Below are 16,844 nucleotides of genomic sequence, written 5' to 3' on the forward strand. Positions count from 1 at the left end.
GTTTCCTGCGGCTGCTTTTTGAGTTGTTTTTCTTTGGACTATGTTGTCCTCAGGCTTTGCGCTTGACTAGACTCCGACAAGTCTAAATAAGCTCAACACTAAACCCTGCTTTTGTTTGTGCTTTCGGGTCTTCTTTTGAATTTCTCTAAATTCCTTTTCTACACTGATACTTAAATTTAGCTGTATATTTTCTTGCTTTGACATGAGAATCATCTTTCTCATTTTACCTACACCACAGTTGTCGCTTTCATCACAAAAATGCACTCTATCCACGTCTGTACCACTCACCAACTTGATGTCCTTGTTTCCAACGATCGTGCTAAACTCGCTCAGGTCCCTCATGAGCCCATTAAGAATCTCAGCAATGCGTTTTCTTTGGTGGCTGCTCACTTCCTGGATACGGGACAGCTCTGCCTCTAAAGCCATGAGATGAGCCTGCGGAGGGAGGAGTGAAGCAGATAAGAGGTGTTAGGGAGAGCCGTTGTGCTAAGGCGAGAAACTCCAGAAGGTGCATGCAAATACGAAAAAAGACAGAAATTGTGTAGGACAGACTCCGAGAAGTGGTGGTTAGATTCCCCGAATCTGCAAACACACATGGCTGCAGGAGCATAACATAGTAGCCACCAAATTATAAATCAATAAACTGCATGAAGAGGAGTGGATGGCATCTGCGCTCAATAACATCTGAGAGAGTACACGGTGGAGTTTACTTTATTATTTTCCATTCTGCACAGCAAGCAGATTCTAACCAGTGCTGGAGGGCAAATGTGCTGCAGCACAATGAAACCATTTGATCTCAGTCAGGTTTGGCAACATAACATTAAAGACATTTCTCCTACTCACACATGTGAGACCAAGAGTTGGGTAGTAGACTGAATGACCTATGACCCTAAACAAGATGAAGAAGATGATGATGACAAGAAAGAATAGGTAGAAGAAGAAGGAGATGAAGAAGAGGAAGACTTTCCATAAAGGTGTTGTTCCAACGAAGAAATCTGAAAGCATACCGACTTGTTTATGGGGTTTCATTTTATGAGTGGCTCATCTGTCACCAGTGAAATATTCTACTTGAGCAATTTTTCATGGCACGTTTTATGTTCTTGCTCCCCAGTTCATCAGTCATTTCAAAGCACCATTAGCCACCTTCTTAAATACTCCTTAATCAGCTCTTCCATCTTCATCTCTGTGATTCACTTCAAGCTCTGTTACAGTCTTCCCGGTCACTTCTCATGTCACAATGTCATCTTAAGATAAACTAAGGTAATAATGAGCTGAAACTGATTCTTTTATAAACAAGTAAAACATGGGATGATGAATAGAGTTGGTTCATTGACGTGATGAATGGGCTTAATCATGTTGATAAGAAATGGGTTTCAATGGCCAGATGGATGAATTATGGTGTTTAAAGTAGCCGATCAATGGCAGTGATGGTGAGCGATGGCACGGACACCTGCAGAAGAAGCGACAAGTTCCCACTAAAAACAAAGATGAAGGCAGCTGCGGGGATGACGGCCATGATGAATGTGCTTCAGTATTCCCAGAGCTTTTCCCATTTCTACTGTAACAACTGGCAAGACCGACGTGCCTAAAAATTCAAGATTGAGAACCATTTCCAAAAGATTTTGATGAGGGGATTTCTTTTCTCTTATAGCACCACCTGCATTTACCAGCACTGAAATCTTATTTCTTAGTTTCATATCTTGTCAAAGTCTCAGACACTCTCTGTGCAGGATCAGACAGGTCAGAGCAGAGCAGACTGGAGAGGCTATAGAGGCTATTGAGGAGAAATGACGGCTTCAGGCAGGTTTAGCAGTCTAAATGGTGGTTCTGTTGTCAGATGCTCAATCAGCTTCTGCTCCTGAGATAGACAGGAAAAGACAGAAGGACACGTGCAGCAGACTGAAACACACTGATGAAATATTGAAGAGGATTTAATAAGAAGGTCAAATATGGTCACTTAAATCACTGAATAAGTCAGGAACTGCACAAAGCTCTGACCAGCTCTGCCAGTGGTCTCCTCTTGACTTTTATCTATTATTCACTTTATTTGTGCTGCAGAAGGACAATTAATACAGAGGCTGGGCTTATTTAAATAATGTGCTTTATGTTGCTAAAAGATTTATTCAAAAAGCCTCCTGGAAGTCAGACGCACCATTTTCTTTGAAAGCTCCTCAGCCAGGAGCTTGTTCTGCACGCTCATCTCCTCGACTCATTCTGCTCAACTCTCTGTAACACTTTCTTTCAACTGTGAGGCACACTTCCACATGACACACGTATTGTTGAATATTTAATAGGTAATAAACATCCATCTATATGGTAGGAAATTATTCAAAGCCCTCGATGTAACTGAAAAAAAAATGCCTGTAAATTATCACTGTAAGTTTTCTTCTACCAGACAACGTTGTGTGCATCAGGGATATACTGCAACCAGGCTTTGATAGTTACTGCAATACTTTAACAGTTATCCAAATTGTAAATATAATCAGATATATATAGAATAAGGCAGTAAACATTACAAAATTTATGGGAAAATTGCTACTTTGAGTAAGAGTATTTTAAATATTTATATAGTTTCAAATCACAACAATAGTCCCCAGAAGGTGGTTTATATTGTAAAATAAAGACGTACAATGATACAGAGATAACACTCCAACAATCAGATGACTCCACTATGACAAAGCACTTAGCAACAGTGGGAATGGTAAATGGTAAATAGCCTGTATTTGTATAGCGCTTTACACTACATTCAGTCCTCCACACATTCACGATGGCAGCTACATTGTAGCCACAGCTGCCCTGGGGCGCACTGACAGACACTGGCGCCATCGGCCCCTCTGACCACCACCAGTAGGCAATGGGTGAAGTGTCTTCCCCAAGGACACAACAACCGAGAGTGTCGGAGCCGGGGCTCGAACCGGCAACCTTCTGATTACAAGACAAACTGCCAACTCTTGAGCCACGATCGCCCGTGGCTCAAGAGTTGGCACCAGGAAGGAGAAACTTCCTTTTTTACAGGAAGAACCTAGTTGGGGTGAGGAGAGACAGACATTAATAATAACTAAAGATTAAATACAGAGAGGTGTGTAGGCACATGGTGAGTGAAGACAAAGCACTCAGTGCATCATGGGAATCTCCCAGCAGTCTACACCTATTGCAGCGTAACTAAGGGAGGATCCAGGGTCACCTGATCCAGGCCTAACTATATGCTTTAGCAAAAAGGAAAGTTTGAAGCCTAATCTTAAAAGTAGAGATGGAGTCTGTCTCCAACACTCCTGAATCTAAACTGGTAGTTGGTTACAAATCTGAAGGGTCTGCCTCACATTCTACTTTTAAATACTCCTGGAACAACAAGTAAACCAGTCTGAAAGTGAGAGAATCTACTGGTGTGAAATGGTACCATGAGGGTTTTAAGATAAGATGGTGTCTGATTATTCAAGACCTTGTACGAGAGTGTAGTTCAGTTTAACAGGAATCCAATGAAGAGATGCTAATGTGCTACAAATGTTGTTTCTCCTTCTCTGTCTTTAAGTATATTTATTAGCAGTTTAACAGTCAATGTCGCTTCTTCAGCAGGACTGTGTAGGTGTGGTTTGACTCAGAGTCAAAAAATAGACCTACCTATCTGACGGGTTCATAGAAATATGAGACATTATGTGTGGCTGAACCCCACCCACATCTAACCAGTGAGAAGAGAGAAAAAAACGTAAAAACAGAAAGTTCCCATCACACAAAAGCAAGACATTTTCAGACCATGACTACTGAAAACACAGTCACTGGAAGGTCTCGATCCAGAAAGGCTGGATGTCTTTGTTACAAAAAAATCAAAGATAAACTAAACTTTAAAGCGTTGTGACTGTTTTCTTCAAGTAAACAAGCTTTTCTGTGAAAAATACATTTAATCAAGCAAAGTCAGAGCTGTGCTCTCTGTGGAGAGTCATAGTGCACGACATTGAACCAGCAAAAAAAAGAGAAAGAAAACAAAAGAAATCCCAATACTTCACTTTTTCTTTGTTATCTTCATGGTAAATGGTAAATGGCCTGTATTTATATAGCGCTTTACTAGTCCCTAAGGACCCCAAAGCGCTTTACATATCCAGTCATCCACCCATTCACACACACATTCACACACACTGATGGCAGCTACATTGTAGCCACAGCCACCCTGGGGCGCACTGCCACCATGACCACTGGTGGCACCATTCATCAGAATTTTCTTCTTATCTTCTTTACATGCAGCTTTAATTTTACTTATCTCACTAATTGCATTTTGAACCAGTAGCTCAGCATATTGTAAGATGGAGGCTTAAATGAAGAAATGATTTTATTACAGAGAGTTCCTTTTCTACTTTTTTTTTGCAGTTTGCTTCCCTGTAAACACACCAAAGCACAACATCTGTCCATGATCTATTTCTTTATTTTAGCCACAGAACTTTGTTGCTAAAAGATTTATTCAAAAAGCCTCCTGGAAGTCAGACCCACCATTTTCTTTGAAAGCTCCTCAGCCAGGAGCTTGTTCTGCATGCTCTTCTCCTCGACTTCTAAGCTTTTCTGGTCATAGTTGACCGCCAGCTCCTCCAGGGCCTGAAGAACCTCTTTTACTTCGGCCTTTGCGGATTCATTCTCGGCCTGCAGCCTGCCGAGCTCCGACTGCACCTTCTCACTGTCACCTCTGGACGATGCGAGAAGCTGAGGGGCAAAGACATTCGACTTATTGCAAACTGTAAATAGAGAAAAAACTATTTTAAAAGTGGAACGGTGAAACTTCCCTGCTGAGCGCTCGCTTCATTATTTACAGAGCAGAGCTGCTGGGTCTTAACAGAGTTATCCTGTTTTCTGGCATAAAGAGCTAAATGTCTGCACAAACCCTGTCACACAATATTCAAGCAACTGTACAAAAGAATAATTTAAAGATTGAGAGATGGCTTTTGTGCCACCATGCTGTTTGCTGCACTGCTGCAGCCCACTGTGGGTCATTTCACTGAATGGAAGCCATTAAATGTAGATGTTCTCCGCTTGGAGTGCCGGCATATTTGCACTGCAGCATACGGCTTTTATTTAGATAAATGAATGTAACTTTGCGTTACTATAAACAAACCACGGTTGGGTAGTTAGGACTGTGTCAGTTCAACCCGCAGCAGGACCATTTGGGAAATGATTGAATGAATTAAGTCCTTTTCATCCCAAAGCCTTTTTTAGGTTCTCTTCCTCAACAGTTTAGCCTCTCCTATGAAAACACGCTGCAAATATGTCTCTTAATTGGGTTTTAATGGAGTCTTTTAATTGCTGTTCTTCCTACAAGTACTGATCTACTTACTTGCAGCAGATATTTATGTGATGAAGTGACAATTATAGATCAAATCCCTAGAGAGCATGTTTATTTGTCAGCAGCAATGTTCAGTCATGTCAGCAAAAAAAACAACAACAATCGTTCCCCGTGTAAAAGTTAGGGAGCAATTTCTAAAACGAATACTTAACAAGCTTCAGTCATTCTTCAGTCTTTTCATCGATTCTTTTCTGCGCTGTTCAGCCACTTAATTCTATTCTAGATTAAAGCACTGCTAGCATGTAGAACACAGCAACAGTGATACACTCACAATTAAACAATGACAGTTTAATTTCTTCAAGTGCTTTTTGGCACCTGAAAGGATTTTTTCTGTCAGTAATCTCACGGGCAGGATAATAAATGTCTCACAGCTGACTTCTATTCACAGTGTAGTTTTCATTTCCACATTCAAAGACACTGCAGCCCACCGTGAGCTGTTTAACCAAACTGATGAAAGGAAATAAAACCAAGATCCTTTACCTCCTCCTGGTCGAGCATCTGCTCCTTCAGCTTCTCCACCATCTGGCTCTGGTGGTTGATCTCGTCATCCTTTAGTGGGAAAGACACACACACCCACAGTCGTATTATGTGTTCAGTTTCCATTCACAACTATACGCTTTAAACTTACAATAGACGACAGCTGCATGTTGGACCGGATACCCATACATCTTTTTTTCACCATAACTGGATCTGCCACTGTGCGCACATTTTAGAAAACGAAGGCCTGATTTATGACAAAAAGGGAACGGCATCAGCAATTATATGGGCAAAATGATCGATCAGTAACCCGACAAAAGAAAGAGAGTGGCTTCATCAGCATAAAAAAAGTCAGAGTGAGACCAGTGCCTATATATAAATGACCATCAAAGTGCCTTAAACTTTCATTCTCTCTAATTCCCAGAGGTGGTGAGGTGTCTTCTTTTAAAAAAGTAATTAAATAAGAAAAATGCCCCAAAGCCCTGATTTCTGTCTCACTGGAAAAAAATACGGGCTAAAGTAATGAGCATGTTTTAATTCTAAGAACACTGCATACCTTCAGACACCTGCAAAGAAAAGTAGAAATCAGAGACAAGGCTCCATCTAGGTTACAAGCCAGACGTGTAATTACTTTATCTTATATGTGCAGATTATGAGTCAGATGAGCATATGCAAGCTCCAAGGCCGGCCTTCAGGCTCCTCATAAAAAACAGCCATTGATGAGCTTTCTTAATAATACTGCAGTACTTGTAGTTCATGTAAGGTTATTGGACATATGCAGTCCAAGGTGTTTGACTGTGGTCGGAGGCTCCACAGCTTCCCCTCTAACAGGGAGGTGAGCTCTCCTCCTGAGCAGGTTGTTGTTAGCAGCCAGAAAATAAGTCCAACAAAGAAACAAACACACTGTAGATATAAGCTGCTTGCCACAGAAACAAGATCCTGGAGGACAGTGTTAGTTACACTACATATGTTACCAATATGTTACCAATGGTAACAGTAGAAACTACTAATACTGTAATCTGTGATTCTTCAGGTGTTTGATAATCTAAAGAAAACATCGTGCTTTGCAGACCAAAATGCAGAGATGGAGAACAAAACCATGCTTGTCAGGGCCCTGGGTCTGAGCGACCCAGGATCCCTGGGCAGTCATGGACTGGTGATATTATATGTATTTTTGGTGTTGCTGCTGCTCTTCTCCATGCTTGTAGATGTGAGTGTGTGTGTGTATATGGGTGCAGGTGTGTATGTACACTGGTTTACAGGCGCCTTCAGGCCTGGTGGGTGTTGCCCGGCTAGGGGACTGGCCACACCCGAAGCTACACACCTGCCGCTGATCAGGGCTCGTCGGGGGAGCTACTTAGGAGAGTCTTGGAGCTCCCACCGACGCGGGATCATTCCATGAGACTCCACGTTAGTCATCCAGTTGAACTGAGTTAGTGTGTGTATGCCCGCGGTTATATGTGTCCTGACGGCTGCGTCTATTGTGTCCCCCAGGAGAAGTGTGGAGCGCCAGACAGCAGCCAGCACGAGGGGTGCTGAGACACGGGAGCGGAGAGCACTGAGACACGGACTATTCACGGAGAGACACGACACGGGAGTCAGGGAAAGCACGGGGATTTATTGTTGTTTGTACCATACACTGTAAATAAACGCACTGTTTGTACATAGAGCACCGCGCCTGGGTCCTCCTTCCCCACACCTCCTACGGTTTGCCATGCCGAACCGTGACAATGCTGGATTTTTTTTCCAGCTAATGAAAAGCACAAAATCCACTGGGAGACTAAACAAACTCTAAAAACTATCTGAAGACAAGCAGAGAACATTAACAGATGCTGAGACAAAGACTCAGGGTAAGACAGCACTTTTTGGGCAATTAGGAAAGTGGACACAGCAGGTGACAATAGTTAAAGACAGAAAGAGAAGTAAAACTAAACACAATACACTAGAGGCAAGCAACTATCAAAATAAAACAGGAAATGAGACCTAACACTAAGTTATAACACAAACTAAACACTCGAAAATACTCAGATCAATAATGCAAAACTATAACACCAAAAAAACCAAAAGGTTAAAGAACCGGGGTCATAAGAAGAGGAGGAGGATTTTTAATGCTTGGCTCTACAAAAGCTGCGGGGTCAGTGCTACCAGAGAAAAACAATAATATATATATGTCACATAGTGATCTGCAGCAGCTCGCACACGCCATACGAGATGATGGGACATCCGAGGTACACCGCGACTGAGTGCAATAAAAGAAAAATCCCAGGTATCTGCTATGTATACATTTGTATCCACGAATACATTTAACATATAGAATATCATGCATCAGGTCTGTTATAACTGTACCACATCAGCAGAGACAAAATAAAATATATGCATCCCCAGGGATACATGAATACACAGGGCAGTGTGTGCATTCACACAGCAAGGCATGTACAGGAAAACATGTCAGTATATGCTTCTGCATATTTAAAGGAAAAATCTAGTAATGAAAAAGTATGCAGGCACAAAAAATGACACATTATAAAACCGCGTGTGTACGCAGAAGTCTTAAATAATTTAAAGCTTTAACACTTTTCAGAGTTACTACTTCCTCTGTGTTTGCTACATTACTCACTACTATGTGTATGATCCTGAACTCATTAACATAAATAATATATGCATGACACAGTCTTTGAATTAATGTGTGCATAACATTACAGAAAACGCAGCCGTGGTGTGTGAGGAGCTCTACATCCGTGCACAAACCATCCTCGTGCACTGTTCGTTCATTACCTTATCGTCTAGCTGTTTGTAGAGCTTGCGAATCTCCTCCTCGTACTTTTGCCTCTCCTCCTCAGAGATGTGAACCACAATGGAGGAGGCAATAGAGCAGGGGGTGCAAGGAGTGCAGGGGCTGCATACGTCAAGAACTGACTCCTCAGATTCTGGAAGAACCAGGGGGGCATCCTCAGATCCTTCACACAGCTGCCCCGGCACAGCAGCATCCTCACCTATACACAAGGGAAGATTTTTTCTCAGGTTTTGAAAATGTGCTGCTCTTATCTCTCCTGCAAATCCTACCGTAAGGATTAATGCATAAAATGTGATTAGAAGGTTAATCCTTAGTTTAGTAAGTGCCCTAAGCATAATGCAGTGTGCCAAAAATGAGTGTTCTTTACCATATAATCTGATTGAACAGCAGTGCAAAATACAATATATACACAACAGACATATTATCAAAGTGTCAGTTGGCTTGTGAGAGAAATAATTACGCAAACTCTACACCTCGTGGAGGGGACGGTAAAATGTCTGCCTGCAAGCTTAGTGCCCTCCTTTGGAAGTATTAAGAGGTTTATGACATGTCTTTATAAACAGTGAGAGCAGAAGGTTAGGTGAAAGACTTCAGTCTGTTCATTTAACAAATAGTGGGATTCTTATGTTATTAGATATGATCCTGTCACATAATGAATTACTGAACACAGTTTACTTTATATGGAAAGACAGAAAAGCTGTAAAGTATGTCCAGTGATTACAATCACTGTCCACTTTGTTAGGTACACCTGTTTAACTGCTTTTTGCCACAGTTTTTCAGTCAGCCAATCACACAGCAGCATCTCAGCGTAGAGTTGTCGGTGCCAAACAGGCTAATCTGGGTGTTTTCAGAGTGCATTTTTTCATCCCACATTGGATGGTCTGAAAAATAAGAAAGCAGAGGCTCTCTATGTGGAAATGCACCCACGCATCCCAGACTATGCAGAAGAGCATTTGAACCTCGAAGCAGATGAGCTACAGCAGCAGAAGACCACACCACTGCAGGAAACTGAGGTTACAGTTTACACAGGCTTAAGTAGAAGACTGGAAAAACATTGGCAGTCCGACGAGCGTGATAGACGGTAGGGTCAGAAATGGTGGAAACAACATGAAGGCATGAATCCATCCTGTCTTGTATCAACAGTTCAGGCTGGTCGTGGTGATGTGGTCGGATATTTTCCGCCTACTACAAATTGAGCATTATTCAGAGCCTACCTGAGTATTGTTGCTGACCCTTTATGACCACGGTGCATCGATTATCTGATGGTTGCTTCCAGCAGAATAATGTACCGTGTCACAAACTGACTTCTTGGACATCACAATGAGTTCACTATGCTCAATTGACCTCCACATTTGCCAGATCTCGATCCGACAGAGCACCTTTAAGAGGTAGTGGAACGAGAGATTCGCATCATGTATGTGCAGCTGCCAAACCTGCACCAAGTGTGTGACGACATCACGTCAATATGGACCAAAATCTTTGATGAATGATTTGAGCAACTTGTAGAATCTATGCAATGAATAATTAAGTCATCTCAAGGCAAAAGGGGAGGGGTGTACCTAGTAAAGTGTCCAGTGCTTGTATTTTTTAGGGTTAAAAAACAGACGTAAATTAAGAAAGAATGAGTTCCTTTTGAACTGGATTGCAGATTCAGTGTTGCAGTGACCACTTTTCTCCGACATGTATGTGTAAACATCTTGATGCAGTTGAAAGAAGAGACTTTCTTTGTTACTGCTGACTGATTTCAGAAGCTGACTACGTCTGCCTCTGCAAGGCTTCACTACAGCACTCATCTGACTAATTAAAAGCACGATAGGTAGCTCTAGAGTAGAGGAGTGATTAAATAAAGAACTGGAGTGATTCTAACTCTAATATGCTCAAAGTAATCTCACAATGTACCCAGCTGACACTTTGAGCTCCACCTGTTGACTTGACGGTGTACTAATCAATAAAAGTAGCCACAAAATTAAATGTGACAAAGACCTGCATGTGTGTGTCTCTCTACTGCACACCACAGGAGTTCCTGCTCTGCAATTGAATGAAATTTATTGTGTGAGACAAGCGTTCCTGTCTGTGGGCATGCGGGACAAGATGGAGGTCAATAGCATCTTTCTCAAGGAGCTCCTGCCCTGAGGTGGGTAACAACATGGGGGGCAGTGAGGGGGGAGTGAGCGCGACGATGTTGTCAAAATGATTAATTAGGAAATTAAAAGCACTGAATTGCGTGGGAGACTGGAAGACAGTCGAGGAAAAGATTATGTGTGTGAAGGAGAATGGGGTGAAGGAATGAAAGAAATTATTTTCACTAAGAGGTGATCGATAAATCCTTGTTGCAACATTTTTAAAATTCAGGTCAGGCTCGGAGGGAATGATCTTTAGGAGAAAAACATCGGAAAAGATTCATTACACAAGTTGAATGTCAACCGATCGCTAGCACTGAGAGCGCTGACATTTGAAAAGACCTCGTCTAACAAAAGAGACGCATGTGCAAGTGTAATTAACAGGAAAAGCGTGTGCCTACGATGCTTCGTATACTTGTGTTTTTTTGTCTGCAAACTGAAACAGTTATGAGTGAGTGCGTGACATGTGAGAAGACCAGTGTAAGTTATGACTTTTCTGTAGATGTGATTAGCTCTCGCTTCTGTGAAGATTACTAATGCATAAGGTTTCATAAATCATAAGGCCTGAATCATGTCTTGCCTTCAATACAGTGCAGGGGGAATCCAATTATGCAAAGTGTAAAATTCTGAATAATATGGAATAAAAATAACCAAGGAGGGATTTTTAAGCGTTTTGGGCACAAGTCCAGCAAGTCTGTTTGGCTCCCCTTGTCCCATATCTGCCCTGGCAGGTATTCAGATGATATCAAATGAGGTTAAATCTGCACTTGCGTAGACTGCAAAATAAAGCCTGCGGGCTGGTGAAATTTTCATTCCTGTCAGTGAATACTCCTCCATGCATGAAAAGGGACTGGGATAAGGACATGCACTGCAGTGGCTCTTCTTTTCAGAAAAGTAGTGTTTTCTGAGCCGGAGTATCATCTCTCTCGAGCACAAGCTTTTCATCTTTTAACACCATCGTTCTTTTTACTGTATGGCAGGCAGTTAATCTTTAAAAAAAAAGATTAAAGATCAAGATCTACAATCATTTGCTTAAACCAGCACTCAATTTTCACTCTTTTTGTTTCTTTTATAGGAGTAATTTAAGACGTCTGCAGCCACGCTTGCAGTTCTGTGATGCTTTGAGCTAAATGCTCACCGCGCTGGCGCTTTGCATGTTTTATTACATTTCTACCATCCTATTTTCACTTTTTATAATACTAACATTTGCTAATTAGAACTAAACACAAACTGCAACTGATATTAGTGGGAAAGTAATTAATTCTCTTGAGACCATGAACATGTTCAGTGCAATCCGTTCACTAGTCTCGAACAAAGAGGCTCAACCAGCAAACATCCCCACACAGTCCCTGGCATTAGCGCAGTTGAAAATATATGCATTTCATGGTTCTCACTGATAAACTCAAAATGCACAGGCAACTATTTTTACCGTCTCTTGGGGGAAGATGATGTTAAGTGTTTTTTATATCAGTGCAAGTATTACCGTTCCTCCAGCAATTCAGCTCTGCCTCGAGTCTTTGAATAGTTTCCTTCATTGACCTGTTCTTTTCCTTCTCCTTTTCATACTTCTTCTTCCACTGCTCTGCTGTGAGCTCCAGGTTCACTGATACAGTATTCCTAATGGTCTTGGCTCTAATTGGAGGGATACAGTGAGGGAGGGAAGACAGAAAGGAAAGGAAACAGTATGAGGGGAGGGTAAGAGGGAAATATATAGATAAGAGAGAGAGGAAAAAGGAAAGTGCAAGACAACAGAAGAGAACAGAGAAACTGTCAAAACAGTTTCCAGTCGCAGCTGCTTGATGAAAATATGTTTCCATCTCATTAACTGGTATGCAAATTGGGTTTCTTCCAACTTTGGTTAAAAGGGATATGATGAAGAGGAAGGAATTTAAAATATAAAAATGTATCAACCCCCTTGAAGCATATTCACATCAAATATACAGCACTTATCATATAAGGTAGAGTATTTATGGGAGGATAAATAATTCACAAAAAAGTCTTGCTTTAGATTTTGTTTTTGTAGTGACTGAAACATAATCACTGCAAACAAACAATTATGTTTGTTTAATTAATGAACTTGAAGGTCAGTATTTGCTTTGACGTCTTCGAGGCAGCTCTCGTAATTCCTTCAAGTAGTCTTCAGAAATAGTTCTCCGGGCTTTTTGAAGGACATCCCAAAGCTCTACTTTGGATGTTTCTGCTTTTTGTTCCATTCTCTGCCGAGATGATCCCACACTGCTTCAGTAATGTTGAGGTCTGGGCTCTGGGGAGGCCAGTCCATGACTGATAGTTTTCCACAGGTATACTTGTACTGCACTGGCAGTGTGTTTGGAATCATTGCCATGCTGAAAAATGAAGGTGCTGCTAATCAGATGCTTTCCAGGTGGCACTGCATGGTGGATCAAAATCTGATGGCACTTTTCTGCATTCATAATTTAATCAATACTGGTAAGATCCTCTACACCACTCGCTGAAATTAACCTCCAACACATGACAGAGTGTTTACAGATGTCTGTAGATACTCACTGTTGTATCTCACTCCACTGGAAATACTGACATACATAAAAAACACTCCTTTAGACCTGTTGCCACTGGTTTTTAGTCCAGCTCTTTGTAATTTGGCATACGTCAGCCTCTCTTCCCCCTGTTTCCTTTCCTTAGAAATGACAGCTGCCCTTACACTAACACTATTTTGATGAGGTTTTGGTGAAGAGTGGACAGATCAACTGAAGGGCCAGATGCTTCTCTCAGGTCCTGTGTCAGATCTTTGCTAGTTTTTTTCCTCCCCATTTCTTGAGGACATTACTTTTGGATACTGGTCATCTGCTGTAGGTGGTTTTTTTGACCTACTATTTCCTTTTTTTACTTCACTTGGAGAAAAAAAAAGAAAACCCTTAAAAAAACATTCCCCTGAAAATGACCGAGTTCAAGGACTGGATTAAAAAATAGGAAATGTCCAAGAAAAACTTTGAAAGACCTTCAGAAAACCCAGAGAACTATTGTTCAAGATCACTTTAACAAAAATGCTGAAAGTCTGGCTCCTTGGAAGGAAAATATAAAGAAACGAGAGGGTGGTTCAAGACTTTTGCACAGTGCCATACAACAAAAATATGTGGTTTTACAGCTGAAACAGTTACACTGAAACACCTGCAGCACTCAGTGGCTTTCCCTTCATTTCACACTTCAGTGAGAAAACACTGTCTGTATTCAATTATTCCCTGACATTAGTCAGACAAACGGTGTTATCCAGAGTCTCATCACATCAGAATATAGATAACATGTTGTTTGGATAGGGAAATGCTGAAAATCAAACATCAGGTGGCATATGTTCTGAATGCTGAACAAAGTGGTCATGACTTATTTATGCTCTGCATAAATACACAGTCCACCCATAAAACCTGTACTTTTAATAATGAATGAAACAACAATAACAACAATAATGAGCTTAAGCTAGGATTGCAGACCTAATACTGTTGACTTTTATGTCCATTCAAAGGCTTTTCTGAGAAAATATGCTGAATTCTACAGGGCAGATGTATTTAATGTCGTTTTACAGTATTTCTTATATGTCTGTGAAGGTTCTCAGTCATCCAGGTCATCGTAGTCAAAGGAGCTTGCAAAGAAAAGCGTCTGGACTTCTTTAAGTTGCTTGAAGACGTTTCACCTCTCATCCGAGAAGCTTCTTCAGTTCTAAGGTCAAATGGTGGAGAGTCCCAGATATAAACCTAGTGGGAGTTTCCCCCCACAGAGGGACAAAAGGACCCCCTGATGATCCTCTAATCACCTGAGCCAAGGTGTGAAATTGGGTGCGGGCCCCAATCAGCCAGAGTTTCAGGTGGGTTCATTGTGAAACCTGGCCTCACCTTGTCATGCGAATTCCTGAGGTCAGATGGCCCAGGATGTGAGTGGGCGTTAAGGCGTCTGGGAAGGGATCTCAAAACTGGATTATAGATGGCAGAGAGTTGGTGTCGTAAACCACCGCCTCTGTTCAAAGATGGTCGCTCACAGTGGACATAGATGGCTTCTTTCACTCCTCTTTCAAACCATCTGTCCTCTCTGTCCAAAATGTGAACATTGGCATCCTCGAAAGAGTGTCCTTTATCCTTAAGATGCAGATGGACTGCTGAGTCTTGTCCTGTGGAGGTGGCTCTTCTGTGTTGTGCCATGCGCTTGTGAAGTGGCTGTTTGGTCTCTCCGATGTAGAGGTCTGGGCATTCCTCGCTGCACTGTACAGCATACACCACGTTGTTAAGTTTGTGTTTTGGCGTTTTGTCTTTCGGGTGAACCAGTTTCTGTCTGAGTGTGTTGCTGGGTCTGAAATACACCGGGATGTCATGCTTGGAGAAAACTCTCCTGAGTTTCTCTGATACACCGGCTACATAGGGGATGACAATGTTGTTGCGTCATTGTATTTCTTATACATTCTATTAATCTTTAAAATAGATAATTGTTGGCACTGTACAGCTAGTGCTTCTGACAAAAGAGAAAAGAGACCAAATCTTTAAATTCAAACATCCATTGTGAATTCTCTAACTGCCTTTGCTCTGTAATACATTATTTATTTCAACCAACACTCCAATGTCAGTCTCAATTCATTGGTAGGGCGGAAAGGCTGGATGCCCACAAAAAAGCCTTTTCAGGATCTTTCTTTTCAATCTGTGGGGTTTTTTTTAAGTCGACAGCAAGTAAAGAGAGGAAATCTGGCAAGCAAACCAAATCAGACTCCATGAATGCAGCTTACCTATCTGAAGAGTGGGGTAAAACAGATTTTGAACAAACAAGACCCAAACTACAAAAAAATAGCCTGCTTCTAAAGCAACTTCGTCAAAGGAAAAGTTAGAGGAAGTAATATGTGAACAGCATATCTGAGGTGAGCACATTTCAGCAAAAACATCCCCGCGACTGCAGCTGAGAGAGACGCAAATGTGTGCTGTGTTTCGCAGCGCAGACGTTCATGGCTACTTAGCATGGAAGAACGTTACCGTTGGCCAAACATCAAGGTGGATTTGGTCTCTGTATCGTTGTAGCTAGAGGGAGAGCAACAGATAAACATGGTGGTGCGGCAGTTCCCGCCCAGCGAGTCCTGTAGGATGCGAGTCATTTTACTGTCACGGTATGGCACATGGGATTTCTACAAAGAGATAAAAAGAAGCAAAGAAACAGGATTAAAGATAGCAACGGGCAGTGAAAAAGACAAACGAGAGGATTGAAAAGCTGAAGGAAATACTGAATTGCTGCAAGACAGACGTGACGTCTGTCTTTGAAAAACTAAAAATATGTGTTGTTTGCATCGGGAGAAAACAAAGGAAAAGGTGATTTCTCTCTCTCTCTGGTAGATAATTGACAGTATAACCTTTTTAACACTTGAAATGTTTTCAAAAAGACTTTGTCCTTGCTCAGAAGACTGAATAGCAGCAGCATTTCTAACAGATTTCTGAGGCATTTACAGCCTGAGAGCCTTTCCTTTAAGTTTACCAAGAGTTCCCTAAGCCTTTTCAGCTTGTTTCTTTAAAGCCTTCAGAGGCGTATAATAACACAAGACGGGGAGTTTTTTAATTATAACGACAGAGCTTTAAAGGAGTGGGTAGACTGGATTGTATTACCAGCTGTAGCAGCGGTGGGGAATTATGGGTGAGGAGGGACGGATATCTGCTAACAAGCTAGCATGTTTCTGCAAGCATTCATCCAACCCAGCTGCAAGACAACAGTGTGGATTTCATTCAAGGTGCACTGCTGTGATTTCCAGCGGCAAATACTTCAGTGTAACTGCATCTCACATGTTACACAGCTGGGGTTTGGGAGTACTTTAAAAAGTAGAATGTGGCAGTGACACAATAATAATAAATACATAGGTTTCGCTACAACTTGTGCTTATGACCCATTTGGACATAGCCATAGCCATATCAGCTTGTTCCTAGTTTTAATCTCAAGCTTAGCTAGCCAGATGCTGATAGTATTTGCAGTATGAATACAAAACTGCTAATGTAACTGATGCTTTTCCCAAAATGTCAAAGCGTGCTATTCCTTTATATTGGATGTACAGGGTGGGCCATTTATATACACCATAATAACATGGGAATGGTTGGTGATATTAAAGTCCTGTTTGTGGCACATTAGTATATGTGAGGGG

The 16,844-nt window shown here is 41.6% G+C and overlaps 1 protein-coding gene across 2 annotated transcripts in view; it reads right to left on the reverse strand.

Moving 5' to 3' along the window:
- The window catches only part of LOC102313626 (kinesin heavy chain), a 68,009-nt gene that overhangs the window by 24,035 nt on the left and 27,130 nt on the right, over window positions 1-16,844 (reverse strand). For both annotated transcript variants that reach the window (XM_042212961.1, XM_005944343.2), the window contains exons 10-15: window positions 15,697-15,845; window positions 12,198-12,346; window positions 8,576-8,793; window positions 5,804-5,872; window positions 4,480-4,686; window positions 289-435 (exon numbers count right to left, since the gene is read on the reverse strand). In XM_042212961.1, coding sequence (XP_042068895.1) covers window positions 289-435; window positions 4,480-4,686; window positions 5,804-5,872; window positions 8,576-8,793; window positions 12,198-12,346; window positions 15,697-15,845 — 939 coding nt within the window. The remainder of the gene's footprint in view (window positions 1-288; window positions 436-4,479; window positions 4,687-5,803; window positions 5,873-8,575; window positions 8,794-12,197; window positions 12,347-15,696; window positions 15,846-16,844) is intronic.

This window comes from Haplochromis burtoni, unplaced genomic scaffold, assembly GCF_018398535.1.
Source record: "Haplochromis burtoni strain Fernald_Lab_line unplaced genomic scaffold, NCSU_Asbu1 Contig_403, whole genome shotgun sequence".
Taxonomy (NCBI): Eukaryota; Metazoa; Chordata; class Actinopteri; order Cichliformes; family Cichlidae; genus Haplochromis; species Haplochromis burtoni.